General features: G+C 35.8%; 1 protein-coding gene across 1 annotated transcript in view; it reads right to left on the bottom strand.

Moving 5' to 3' along the window:
• The window catches only part of LOC104129980 (ryanodine receptor 2-like), a 98,884-nt gene that overhangs the window by 73,646 nt on the left and 9,893 nt on the right, over positions 1 to 15,345 (bottom strand). Inside the window, exon 6 of the mRNA XM_035898440.1 lies at positions 11,103 to 11,198. Within this exon, the coding sequence (XP_035754333.1) occupies positions 11,103 to 11,198 (96 nt within the window). The remainder of the gene's footprint in view (positions 1 to 11,102; positions 11,199 to 15,345) is intronic.

The following is a 15,345-nucleotide window of genomic DNA, read 5'->3' as shown; positions in this document are numbered from 1 at the left end:
GATTGATGTTTTACTTTTACATTTCCCAAAATAAGTGAATGTAGTAAAATTCAGAAAGGATGGGAAAAAAAATGTAAATTTATTTGAAATTTTAATAATAAATATGTGATGATCAACACTCACACATTCAAACTGGGTAAAATATTGATTTGCAGTGGCTCCATAAGGTAAAGAATTCACAGTACATACATACTATATATATAAAATATGCTCTCCATATTTACAGTTTCCCATTTCTTCCATTAGAAAACTATGTAAACTACTAATGAAATCATATGCCTCTGAATTAGAGAGCAGAGGTAAATTCCCAGTCTACTGTATAATTTTTTTTGTGTATGTAAGAGCTATAATGGGCGCCACAGTGATGTTCTTAAAAGAGCAAACAAATAGAAACTAGCATGAAACAAAGATGTACAAGGAAGTAAAGAACCACTAAATGTCCAGTGGCCTCTCAATTAAATGCAATTCCAGTCCCAATAAATCAGCAGTCATTGTCATCAAGAATCATTAGCCTTAAAATGGTTCCCTGCAGTGGGGCAGTAAAATCCATGACTGGATCAAGTCGCCACTTGCTTTGGGATCTTTCACATTTGGCAAAGACAAACATTACACATGTGGTTCATCATTAGCAGTTGCTATAGTTTTTGCCACAATGAGAAAAGACAGACCACTGAGGGAAAGGTGAGAAACAGTCTTAAACCTATAGATATGCAATTCCTATTTGCCCTGTACATCTCTCATAATTGTGTCTTAATCTCTGTATTCAAGTCATGTCTCCAAACACTCAGCTTAACCCTTGCAAAGCAAGATCCGTAGCATGACCCTTCTGTTCTTTGCTACACTTTTACTGAAAGATAAATGTAGCAATGTAAACTCCCCTTGATGTGGGAAAAAAATTAATCAGACAAAAATTCTGTCTCAGTAAGAGTACTCTGGTCTGTCTTTGATCCTAGTGATGAAGAGATCATCAGCCACTACAGCTGAGTAAGATGAGGATCAGCTAAGAAGAAAAGTTCCAAACAGCTACTAATTGAACAGAGGTTTCATTGGAACAGGCTGCCCAGGAAAGTGGTTGAGTCCCCATCCCTGGATGCATTTAAAAGACAGGCAGACGAGGTGCTTAGGGGCGTGGTTTAGAGGTGGGATGGCAGTATTAGGTTAATGGTTAGATTTGGTGATCTTAAAGGTCTTTTCCAACCTAAATGATTCTATGATTCTATGACACACAAATATTAGATCTGAATCAGTCTTTACACTGATCAGCTGCTCCCTCTCACCTTAACATTCCAGATTTGATCTAAAGCTTACAGAGGGGAGCATCTGCTTTTCTGTTAGATTTCCGCTGGGTTTGAATAAACCACTGAAAAAATGTGTATCATAAATAAATGACAACTAGTACTTAAGAATTTAAAGATCATGGCTCATCCTCAGTATGCATCTCAGGTTTTCTGAATTTGTAAACAATAAAAACAAGCTTTTCAATTTGTGAACAATAAAAAAAAAAAGAAATGTAAATTTAAAGAAGAAGAATATGTATTTTGATCTACAGTGAGGAATTTTTAAATATACACATCCCCTTTTATTTTTTTAAATAATTCCTGAGTAACAATACAATGTAGTCTGGAACATTATAACAGATCATAAAGCCTCTCACAAGCCAAAAATTAATTAAAAGTTAATTGAGCAAGCATTTTAAAGACAACCAAGCAAAAATTAAAAGAAAAGCTGAAAACCAGAAACTCTGAACAGAATTGGAAGCAATGAGTATATAAAAAAATGTTGGAACCAATATATCTGTTTCTGCTAAGCATGAAATGCATGCTTATGTAGTGAGTAATGAAATTCAATGGAATAAGTAATAGCCATGAAACAATTACAGACTGGTATTAAAACCATCATTTATGAGGAATATAAATGGCCAGCTCTGGAGCCCTCAGCACAAGAAGGACATGGAACTGTTGGAGCGGGTCCAGAGGAGGGCTACTAAAATGATCCAAGGGCTGGAGCACCTCTCCTATGAGGACAGACTGAGAGAGTTGGGCTTGTTCAGCCTGGAGAAAAGAAGGCTGCGGGGAGACCTGATTGTGGCCTTTCAGTACTTAAAGGGGGCCTACAAGAAAGATGGGGAAAATCTTTTTAGTAGGGCCAGTTGTGACAGGACAAGAGGTAATGGTTTTAAACTGAAGCAGGGTAGGCTTAGACTAGTTATAAGGAAGAAATTCTTTACAATGAGGGTGGTGAAACACTGGAACAGGTTGCCCAGAGAGGTGGTGGAGGCCCCATCCCTGGAAACATTCAAGGCCAGGTTGGACGGGGCTCTGAGCAACCTGATCTAGTTAGCGGTGTCCCTGCTCACTGTAGGGGGGTTTGGACTAGATGACCTCTAGGGATCCCTTCCAACCCAAAACATTCTATGATTCTATGATTCTAAGTTCCAAGTCTAATCTATTGTCTTTTGAGCAGAAAATCCCATCTGGAGAATTTCCCAAGTACCTTATTAGGGAAGGAAACATTGAAAACCATTAACAACTTATTATAGAAATAACCTACCTATGCAAAGATACGCATATGTAGACTTAGTAGTTGTACCATTATTTTGCACCAACAAAGACTAAAATACCTTCAGTTCATGAATTATTTTTTTAAATTGTTAATTTCAGACACCTTGTACTATGCTTATTTGCATTTGGATCAAGGTATAGCTCCATTAAAAATGAAAGTAAAAAGACCAATGCAACCAAAGAAACTGTAGACCTCCTCATAAAGAAAAACCAACAAAAAAATTATCTTATAAAGGACAGAAATTGGCGGTGCAGACTTCTTAGAGAATGATAAAAGGATATGAAGAATGTTATGAACAGTCATATGTCAACAAAGATTTTTAAATCTTTTCTTTAAACTTAGATTTTAGATTCCCATCCTTATTAAGACCAGGTTACTCTGTCAGAAGAGACAATGGTTACTTTTAATTTACTTGCTATTTGAAAGGTAGCTTTATGATTTATTTCCCAAGAAAACCTGAATTAAAATGAGTCATCTGACCTCATTCAGATCCCTTGATTTAATCTCAGACAACCTATAGCACTATCACCTTTTATCCTAGTACTATTTAATGTTTTTTTCCAGGGATATGGAGTAAGATACGCTGTCATAAAGTGTACAGAATACTCAGGGACTGAAATGTAGTAAAGGTAGAAGGCAACAGATACACTGACAATTTGATTTATCTGGTAAACAGGTTTCAAACAAAGTGTGTGTTTTAATATATTTCAAGAAGCAGTCATACATATGTAAACAGGAATGTAGGTGACCGTGCACATATACTGTAGACAGTTTTCCTGTTCTGTGCAGTGGCTCAAAAAAATTCACAACCACAACATAATGAGCTAGGCATGAACTCCCAAACTGATTCTGCAGCCCTGAAGGTATAAGCAGAAAGTCTCAACTACAAATAAGAGAACATATTAAACCCGAATTTGGCAGTGGTATGATCTGGGCTGCAATAGATGTACACTTCCAATACTGACAGTAACAATATTGATAAAAAGGATAAAACCCTATGAGTCATGAGAGCAAGCTAAAGAGTAGATGCCCTGTAGCAACATAGCAGGAGCACAATCCACCCAACCTGCCAGCTAGACAGACAGGGGTCACTTGAACATGGTAAAAGCAGCTAAGCAGGTAAGAAAAGTGTTACAAGAGTATACTCCACCTAGAGGGGTAAGCTTTAACAAGATCAACAACTTGATGGTGTGCCACAGTGATCTCAGAATGAAGGGAAATCACTACAGTCAAAACTTGGCAATTTAAAATTACCACCTCTCACTGCAGCACTGAAATACACTTTTAACAATAGAAACAGTAATCCAATATGAAATGATACCACATAATGTCAGCATGGTAACCATAACCTTGTAATTTTCAGATTTGTATAGGTAGATTCATAATCTTAATTTTGTTTTAAAATAGTATACAGGGTTAATTTTCTAGTCTTAACCTTTTCAACAATGGAAGTAAAAATACTTCAAAGATGTAAACATTCAACAATAAATGAATGTTATCAATTAGACCCAGCTGCCACAGCAACTTCTTCAATTACTGCAGCATGTGAATGCTAATTATCAAACACATTTTGTTCTAAGGGCAAATTCCCTCTATTTCAGAAAAAACCCACATATGAATGTACAATGTCTGTTTGGACTGATCCACTTTTAGATTGTCTACAGTAAGGACAACCAGACCTGTTCCAATTTCATTGGAGTTGCTCAAGGCAGTAAAGCAGGAAGCCTAAGAATTTAATGCAAATATCACCAACAGTATGATATGAAGAGTTTATGATAAAGATGAGTGAAAATTCTTTCTAACAGATGACAGGAAGCATATATTTTCAGGACAACATGTTGACTCCACTGATGTCGTACTGTAGAATATTAGAATAAAATGCATGCCCTTAAAAAAAAATACTCAAAACCTGATATTATCTGGTTCCAAAAAGCTTCACTTCGAGGATAATTAGATTACTAACTTGCCCTATTCTGGTTTTTATTACCTATGTTTTAATGCCTTTAAAATTTTAGGATGACTAGTTAATCCCATCTGGAATATATTTCAGAGTGAAAGACTAATCTAATCTTAATTTATGCATTGAGGAGACAGCTGAAGCATTTGCATTGCATTATTCAGTCAGCTCCTGTGATATCTTACTTCTAAGATGGTCTATTCCCAGACACATTTATACTTGGACAAATCTTCATTTTCTTACTTTTGCTTCAGTGAAGATCAAGAACTGGATCAATTTCTAATCTAATTTGTACAATCAAATCACAATTGCTGCTTATATATTTAATGCCTTTATTCTGTTTTCATGACATTTTTAGTTCAAGGATAAGAAAAACTGAAAACAGGAATTTTTTGATAATCATTTATGGCATTGCCCTGGTTTCAGCTGGGATAGAATTAATTTTCTTCTGAGTAGCTGGTATAGTACTGTGTATTGGATTTAGCATGAGAATAATGTGACAACACACTGATGTTTTAGTTGTTGCTAAGTAGCATTTATACGTCAGGGAATTTTCAGCTTCCCATGCTCTGCCAGCAAGGCAGTGCACAAGAAGCTGGGAGGGACTATAACCAGGACAGCTGAGCCAAAGTGGCCAAAGGGCTACTCCATATCATATGATGTCACACTCAGTATATAAACTGGGGAAAGTTCGCCAGATGGCAGAGATCACTGCTCAAAGACTGGCTGGGCATCGGTCAGTGGGTGGTGAGCAGTTGCATCACTTGTTTTTCCTGGGTTTTCTTCCTTCCTCTCTCTCTCTCTCTCTCTCTCTCATTGTTTTCCATTTCATTACATTATTTTTACTATTATTGTTATTATATCTTATTTCAATTATTAAACTGTTCTTATCTCAACCCACAAGTTTCCTCACTTTTACCCTTCCAATTCTCTCCCCCTCTCTCACTGTGAGGGAGTAAACAAGCAGCTGTTGGTGCTTAGTTGCCGTCTGGGTTTAAACCACGACAGGCATCAAATCTTTATCGTGACACATTCAAGAAAACACCTGCAGCAGATTTAGCTAACAACTTCAGTGTTAAAGGTGAACTTAATCTTGGTGTGACTGACAGAGCATGGTGTTTCTTCTTCACAAACACTGTAGCTTAGAAAATGAATTAATTATTTTAAGTGAATATATGCAGCCAGGTATTCTTATTTAAAAGGTGTAATATAATCCAATATTTCTCCCTATTGTAGATCTACCACTGTAAATTAAAGCAGTGAATGTCCTCATCCCAATCAAGCCATCTAAAGCTTAAAATCTGGCAAAGTAAGCATCCCACATAAAATCACAAGAGCACATTTACATACTAAAAGCTAAACCTACTGTGCCTCTCAAGATAACTAAAGCACAGCATAATTAGCATCTTGTATAACTGAGTCCCTCAAAATCAGAAGTAGTCTTAAATATAAAATCAGTTTTGGGGGCAACATGGAAGTTACATTACCAGAACATATGGGGAAGGAGTTCAAGTCCCTAGAAGAAAACTCAGGACAAACGAGCATTGCAAATACTAATATCTTCAGAATTTTTGCAGCATGTCATTATGCAGTACAACTATAATGTCAGATTACTTTGCAGTTTACAGAATTAATCTCACACATTACTATAAATATCATAAACATAAATATTTAGGTTTTAATTTACCAACCTTATTTTTACTTTGAGATTAATTTTTAAAAATACATACATAACAGAAACCATGTAGCACAGCACTTTTAGAGCTATTGTAACAAATTTCTTACTGAACCTCTAGAAGTTGAGCACAAAGTTTTAAATCATTCCTGAAAAACCTAGCCCTGAGAGTTTCAGATGTAAAATTACGTCCCTTAGGAAATAATTTCACTGTGAACAACTGAGAAATACATTGAAATTAGGAAGGTTGCAGTCAAATCCCATGCAACTGCATAATTTTGAGAACATTCTCCTTAGATGAGTGCTCTCACACCAAAGGTGGACTGTAGTGGAAGAAAGATCTAGCCTGTGAATTTGTCATTTTTAAAATGCTTGTTTCAGTTTCAATTTTCTGTTACTCAAATGTTCATGAAAGCAAGAAGATCATGACATCTGCAGAACAGGTTTCCCTAACAGTAATGTAAAACAACATGAACATTCAGTTATGAAAACAATTTGCTTAGGATCTGTACACTAGTATACTAGCTACAGTGATAGGATTATAAGCAAATTGCTAACTAGACATGGGTGCTATGAGCAGCTAAGTACCTGTAACACCAGCTGAGAGCTATAGAAGTGATATGGACGTATCCTCACATATGCTCCTGTTGCCTCATACCTCAAGCAGCTGAAGGATTCAGAGAATAAATATACCACAACTGAAACAGATTAGGTGTATGCCAGGAGTAGGAAGAAATAGTACAGTAAAACAGGTCCCCCACCCTAAAGCCATAGTTCGGCAGCAAAAGCATGAAACAAAATGCTGCAAAAATACTTCTATGAAACGTTTTTGACTAGAGGGGCTTACACAAGCAAATGCCTCAGTCTCTACACCAGTGTCCACCCCAAGAGAAGAATAACTGACTTCTAAACTCTCTGCTTGCCCCAAGAGTTGACAAAGGAAAAAACCTCACAGAGGAGAGGCATCAGTGTATAACTCTTTTTTCCAACTGCAGATCTTGCCAATCGGCTAGTGAATGCCATATGGCAGTTCACCCTTCGCTCTGAGAGGGAGAACACTCCTACCACTGACACGTAACAACATTTTCCCCATGGTCTTGGTCAGTTCATCTCAAGAACAGATTTATGTAAAATAAACAAAATGCACATAAATGTTTAATGACAAAGCTGAGGGGAACACAAACACTTTATTCACCTTTTTTACTATAGGACACATCTGTTCTCATGGCTGCTGCTGCTCCTTTGAATACTCAGGTAAGAAATTTGATAATATATGTCAAATGATGATCTGCAGCTGAGATAACTCCAATTTCTTCTTGGGTATTCAGCAATAGCAGGGTATTTCTCACATATTAATGCCACAGTAAAAGGCTGATGAGAACAACTGTGTTATGCCTGTGATATTTCTTTTCAAATGTCTACCAGTCTAATATAAACCAAAGAACTTTTACAATGGAGGACATCTTCCCTTCCTGGCATTCCTCCTTTATGATGTCAACGAATCCAATGACACGTCTGTCTATGGCTGAAATATGATTCAGGAGTGGGAAGAACAGGATGGGAAAGGAAATTTTAATTCCTGAGGACAACTCTGTAATCAATGAAAAATTATTATTGAAAGGAAGATTATGTTCCTTCCAGTGGATGAAACAACACACACACAACATTAAAACAACCACATGATGGGAATAAACTACAAATATGCAACCAGAAAGGTGTGTTACATTGTTCTCAAAGTTGTAATTGTAACTATCCTGCCCGTTGGTCTGACTACAAACCTTCCTGCCTTTTGACTTAGTGTGCCATAATTACAGAAAATAAGGCTTGAAAGACTCTCAAGAGGCCATCTTCCAACAAAAGAGTAGCAAATATTATATATAACACAAAACAGTCACAACTGCAACTGGAAAACATTTCTTAGTCTGTAACTGTAACTCAGCCAGCTCCAGCTGGGTGAGAGCAGAGAACAGAACAGGGGAAATTATATGTATTAATAGTAATAACAAAGCTAAGCACGCATGAACTACAGAGAGATGAAAAAACAGACAATAAAAATTTAAATTTAAAACACAGCTATTGCTACACTTATAATATTTTTAAAATCCATTGCTCTTCCTGCAGTCGATTAAAGATACCTTCTGTGTGCTATTAATAATAAGCTCCTGAATTCCACCTTGATATCTCCACTTACTGGGAAAAGATAAATATGAACCAGAAACAGAAGATCAAAGAGTTATCAGACAAAGGATATCAATCACAGTAGCTAGAACCAAGCATTAAAAAAAGAGACAGGCTAAGACAAGTCTCTATCTGATATTACAGTAAAACTATTATTAAATTTAATACAAGAGGTTCTATTAAATTGGTTGGACTACAATTCTGAGCACTGAAGATTAATACAAATTATATGGGACATCACACATCTTTATACTGCAATTTTATATTCAGATTACAAAGAAAAAATAAATTAGAATTATATTAACAGTCACTAAAAAAATGAAACTATTGAAATTGAGAATATCTCACTTTGCATTGCAAAATTGTCTTTAGCTTCTTGGTTGCTTACAATCCTTCTCTCCACAGAACTATTTTTCACTTTTTATTGTCTTAAAACATAGAATTTTCTCAACTTTTATACTAGAAGGTATATTCCAAATACATTTCTTATAAACATTTAGTGGTTTCTCCTAGTAGTGCAACTTAAGATTTGTATAATGGCACAGAAAATATATGCTTCTAGATTATGTTAATGACCTATATAAAAAGTTTAAATGTCTCACACCAAAATTGCTTTCACTGTGTTATTATTTCATACATTAATATTACTGTGCAGTATATGTACAACTTCTCCAATTTGTATTACTGATGATGCTGTAATTCCCTCTTCACTTTTACTTACAGGGAGGAATAATTTGCAAGGCAACTTCCTTATCAGGTATAAGAGCTTAATTTGGACTTTGTGCTCCTGCTTGTTGTTTAACTTTTCTGACTAGTGCATGTGAGAAATAAAGCTTTCTGTAAAGAGCTGTTAACATTTTTCTTATTTCACCTTTTTCATAATTTTGTTAATTGTCATGTTCTATCATTCACTTAATCAGAAAATCAGATATTAAAAGATCACACCATGTCAGATCCATGTTTTCAGTTACTGCTGTAACCTGTAGAACTCCAAGAAGTTTTACATTGGTAAGAATAAAAATTAGAACACTGGCCTTACACTACACATGCTTTTTTATTCCAATAAATACTTTTACTAATCTTAAAAAACAAGAGGGGGGACCTGGCTGCAGTGACATTTCTTACCAAGAGTACTACTTAGTTTTTTGAACTTTATGTAATCACTTTTATGAAAAGCATGCTTGAGAAGAGTCAGAAATCAGTCTTGAGAGTCCAGAACTAATCACTCTATTTGATTCTCATTTCTTAGCTGCTGGGTCCAAGTTTTATTACTGTCTACTGTTCAGATGCCTAGACAACATAATTTTGGCATATTTTCATGATGAAAAGATCAGTAATTAAATCTTCATGTAAAAAAAAAAGAGAAAAACTTTGTATTTATATCACTAAAATGGGGCAATATACTAAAGTATCACCCATGAAATCAACACTATTAATTGCAGAAACATAGTCCTAGTATCTCTTTAGTAACTTTGCAATACACTTAGCAGAGATTCTTTAATGCAATGAGATTTGCCTACCATCTGTTTACAAAATCAAACTACAGTGGCATGTTTCAAACCCATACTTTTAAAGAAAATAGAGCAGTATCTATCTTTAAGGTCCTGTTATAGACTACAATCATGTTAATAATTGCATTTAAGACAGTAAAGAAGTACACAGCAACCTGTCAATGCCAATAGGAATCATATACCACCAAGAGAAATTATTAAGATATTATTTACATTCACCTAATTTGCAGTGTTCACACTATTATTTCTGTCCAAAGACGTTTTTTGATCGAGTTTAGTTGCAGTGGTTTTTTTTAAAAAATCCATTGGAAACATAAAATACAATGTATCTGGTTGGTAGAGTAGGTTAACAGAGAACAGATTGCTTCCAAGGAAACAGAACCCAGGATCACCATTTCAGTGAGAAATACAGTACAGCTCAGTATAACGTCATTTACTTTCACTTTGAGCAACACAGAGACTAATGTCATCTCATAGACACTAAGGGGTTAACACAGTGGTTCAGGAGGAATACAAGACATTAGGTAATGACAAAGAAAATAAATAAGCTAGTTTAAAGAATCTGTGACTGAAGTGATACAGAATTTCCATATTCTCAAATCATAAATGTGTTTCAGGCACACTCCTTCTTGTTAACTTCAGACATAAGTTCAGATCTCAGGAGTGAGAGAGGTGATTAAAAAGGGAATGTGCATGTATTAAGGACATAACACTGTTAGACGCAAACATACAGATATTTTCTGAAGACCCATCTATTATGCGTATTCAGTAGAATACATGAAGTTCCCTACATTACCACTATAGTCCTTCAATAAGAGACAAATTATATCCATTCCATAGGATTTACAATTCTATTTAGTTTGATGCAAATCCTGAAAAACATGTAGAGAAGGGAAGGGAAGGTACTAGAATTGGAGAGGAAGCAATTTAATGCAACTGAAACTGCAGAACAACTGTTTCGCCAAATAGTTTGTTTGCCTGAATTAAAAGATAACGTCACAACCAACTGGCCAAGGAAAAGGAAAGACTGCCAGAACTTAAGGTAGAACTACAACTGAAATCAGTATGTTAAAATGTTACAAATATAAATATCACTTTATTAATATAATTTATTCTCTCATAGGAAGAATTCATGATTATTAGACTGAACAAGTATATTGCCAATTTTAAAGAATGAAAAGCTGGTCAAATAAGAAAGTTAAAATACTAAAAAGCATACCAGAAGAGGCTTCCAGTCTTTCTAATCTGCTGATCAACCAATCAAGAGATCCTGAAAATTGAGCACAGTTTTTACGGTTCCCTCGAATCAGAGCCGCTATTGGAAAAAGAGAGAGAGAGAGAGAGAGAAAATAACAATTATTCATCCATTTAAATTAAAAGAATCCCTGTCTTGCCTTTCCAGGAAGGATCCAGTTAGATTCTTAATCTTAATCTTAAATAACGTGAGTGATGCTTAGATTTAAGCATTAGAAATACCCTCAGCATCAAATTGACCTTTATGTATTTGAATTATTTTGGCTTTATGATCACGTCAATAATCCCTGCAAAATGCTCTGCATGACGTAGCCAGTATTGACATATTGACACCCCAAAAGTCAGTTGCTACTGTAGAAAAAAATTTCTGTAAAACACTATTCTTGTAATGACAAGAAACATTGGAATGTGAAGCCAACAACATAGGTGAAGAATGTAAATTATTTTCTATTGACACAATAACTTTGTTCAAGAATAATAGGAACTAAAACAAGATAGTTCCAGGAACTGTTTGTCATACTTTGACAGGGCTGTAGGGAGGAAGTAACTGGTTTGAAACTGTTTCACCCTCATACTTTAAGATGGAGATTGAAGTAGGCCAAATGAATGCACTGATTTGGTGGGTACAACTGACTAGAAATCTCAGTGAACATTGTAGGCACCCACAAGACTGCCCTGTCCTGGAATACGTGTGTTTGCATGTATGTGCATACACACAAGCTCTTAGAAAAGCATCTGTTCCACTAAAAAAAAAAAAAAATATTGAGGCACTAACATTTCTGTTTGGTGTGTGGAACAGTGCAAACTGATTTTCTTAAGATTGTTTTCCAATTCTGCCAACAAAATATTTCAACCTGAAATTTCTATGGTTATTTTCAGAAGCAGAGATTGTTGGTCCTGCTAAGAAGCAATGGCCTCTTAAAATCTCTATTTTATTGCTGCAGAAATTCCTTATACTACATTGCAACTATGGTTTTATGCTGTTTCATTTATGAAAGGTTAAACTTACAGACTTGTGACATAAATATGGTATGAAACTGTATCTGCACAGTCTTGGAGTTAGTTGCAAATAAGGCACTGCACTGACAGTTTTGTATCACAAGGAAAAAGACCGAAATCCAATTGCTTCAGAGCCAAGACCAAACTAACAACAAAAAAACCCAAACCAAACAAGCAACCAAAAAACCCAAACCAAAACCTTATCCCTAGGAAGTAAAACAAACTAACAAACAAATTCTCATGCTATCTTATATGATATCAATTCTATTCCCTGAAATCTTACATAGTTTATTAATCATAACCACAGTTATTTGAAAACACTTGGGAATCACAAGAGGAGGAACATCTTGTTAAAAGACACCAATTAGATCTAAGGAACACCTGTTTCTCTAAGTGACTTTTTAAATTGATGATAGGCAAGCCAGACAATCTCACTGTTTCAGGTATAAACATAAAAAGAAGTCAGTAATAGTTCACTGCTTAACATGAGATCAATAAATTTAACTTCATTAGCAGTAATAAGACATAGATGGTTCCATAAATGCAGCTAAGCAGAAGTTTGTGAAAGGTTAGTATTCAGCGGTTAAAGCTGTGCCTTAAATGACACACACAGCCACTTAACACTGAAAACAAAAAATAATATTCAACAGTTGCTTCTTTTATTGCCCACTACTCTGAACAAGACTAGCATCCAGTTTTAAAGAAATAAAAACCAAAACCAGGACGCGGACTGCCAGATATTAAAGTCACATCATTATATATACTCTTGTGCTTCTTTGGTGATGCAAAAGTATCAAATACAAGTTCAGAGTGATTGTATGTATTTGTAATAGAGGAAGGACAGATACCTTAGTAGATACATGGCAATTATTTTAAACTGAAAGAGGGTAGACTTAGATCAGCTATAAGGAAGGCATTCTTTATGATGAAGGTGGTTGGACTAGATGATCTTTAAAGGTTACTTGCAAGCCAAACCATTCTATGATTCTACAATTTTTATATGCTATTGTATCCAGTGTCAACTCAAAGTCTGTAAATGCCTCCATTCTTGTCATAGTGAAATATATTACAATGTCAATGATATGACAAAAGCCATGAATTGTGGCATCACAGTTTACTTTTATTTATGTGCAGACTCAAAACACTCCCCTACATCTATGAATAATCCAACCACAGACCATCATCTACACTCTAAAAGGTCATCAATTTATTTCATTGAGACATTAACTCCCTAGACATAGTCTAGATACTTTTAAATGTTTATAATTCCTGCCATAACTTATGTAATTGATTGTTAATAACTCAAATACTATTAGTATACATGAAATAATCACCTTTAAATAAAAAGCCTAAAGTAGATTCACCTTACTTAGAGGGCATATATGAGCTGAAAGATAGATTAAGGTGTAAAAATTTTACCAGTGTTCCTTCTAAATTATCTTTTTATCTCAGGGTTGGAAAAGCAGACACCCTTAAAAATCACATTACATAATGTCACATTTTCAAGCATTCATTCACGCATGAGGGTGATTACAGAGAGAAGCAGAGGGAGGGAAAACATAACAGTAATATCAGTGCCATGAGAAGCTCACACTAAGATTTAGTATCATTTTCACTGTGAAATCTCAGTTTAGTTTCATGCATCTTTTCCAAATTTTAACTACTAAAGATAAAATTTGCTGCCCTTTTTGCCTGCATTGAGCTACCTTCAAAAGATTCAGAGTAAACAATTTTGTTGTTTGCAAGCATGAAGATAGCCAAAGCTTGTTGTTTTGTTAAAATATAGTTAAAACAGCAGGAAATATTTTCTTCATTTTCTGTAACAGCCCATGATGTTCTGAAGGACGACAGACATTGGCAAAGGTCAGTGAAAAATAGAGCTGTAACATGCAAACAAACATGAGAAAGGCCTGTATCAGTTTGAAAAAAGACATAAGGAAAAAGAGGGAAAGTATCTGTACACTCCACTCAAGAACCTACGGTATATTCACGATCCCAAGTCACAAAATTTCTCCATCAGAAATCCACTGGCAAAAACTCCCACCTATCTCTGAAGCATTACAATACAAAGGATAATGGTGTACCATTGTTGCAAATTACTCTTAGCCGAAACCAAAGCAGTCTAACGTGTCTGAAGTTCCAGTCCTGCTTTTGACCCACATGACTCACTTGTCACTATGCTGCAAGTTACAGAACTGGAGAGAGGGGTACAGAGGGTTGTAGAGGAGTTTCTTGAACAACAAGGCCATAAAATACTATGGGATCTCACGGACAATCCCGGCTTTGACAAGGACAATGTGTCCTTGGGGCCCTGAAAGGAGGAATTTGCACGCGTTGTAAACAAGAACAAAGGAACTTGATAAGACTAACCAGGATGTGCTCTAATCGAAAGGCTTGCATATGATAGCGTGTATGTTTGTGTGTTAAACCAATTAGCATGTATCTAGAGGTGGTGGACAATGTTGTTAAACCAATGAAAGCGTTGTTTATGTCGCGTGGACCCCATCCCTCAGTATAAATATGTCTGTAACTCTGAATAAAGGAGGAAGCATTCACCATACTCCTATGGAGACTGCATTCTGGGCTCCCCTAAGCAACTTTTAAGCAACAGAGGGTGTATTTAGCTTACAACTAAAAAAAACATGGGAATCAAAACCGTTAACACTGCCTTACAATGTTGACAAAAATCTAGCAATCCAACATTAGGAAATGCCACTTTTGGTCACCCTTCCAACCAGTGAATATCCATCATGCTACAATCTTCAACTACATAGAGGTGGTAGATCTCAGCAGCTCCTCAACCAGAATCACAGCCAGAGGAACCACCTTGTACTCTAACAGCCTGTGGCAAGAATGGTGACAGAAGTCACTGTTCAGCTAGCTCTTTCCATGATTTCTCGTAACAAAGGAGAGGGTTTCTGGTTGTCTCAAAGATATTTACTGTGTCAACTTTTTCCTCTGACAGAAAAGGTAATGGGCCAGATAGAAGCCCCTCATTGGTTTTATCAAGGGCTGCACACCATATGCTGATTAATCCTTTTTTCCCTCCAAGATTATTTTCTTCTTTAAGAGCACAAGATGTTGGGCCTACTTTGACTATGGAACAGCTGTGTAACAGCTATGTACACTTGCCTCACTTTGCTGCTGGGTAGTAAGGAGAGTTTCTGTGAAGTGAGGCATGCATTAAAATTTCATTTTCTGTGCCTCTG

Source organism: Egretta garzetta, unplaced genomic scaffold, assembly GCF_000687185.1.
Source record: "Egretta garzetta isolate BGI_Z169 unplaced genomic scaffold, ASM68718v1 scaffold777, whole genome shotgun sequence".
NCBI lineage: Eukaryota > Metazoa > Chordata > Aves > Pelecaniformes > Ardeidae > Egretta > Egretta garzetta.
Note: the sequence above shows the minus strand (reverse complement) of the source record. Positions and strands in the feature narration are given on the sequence as shown.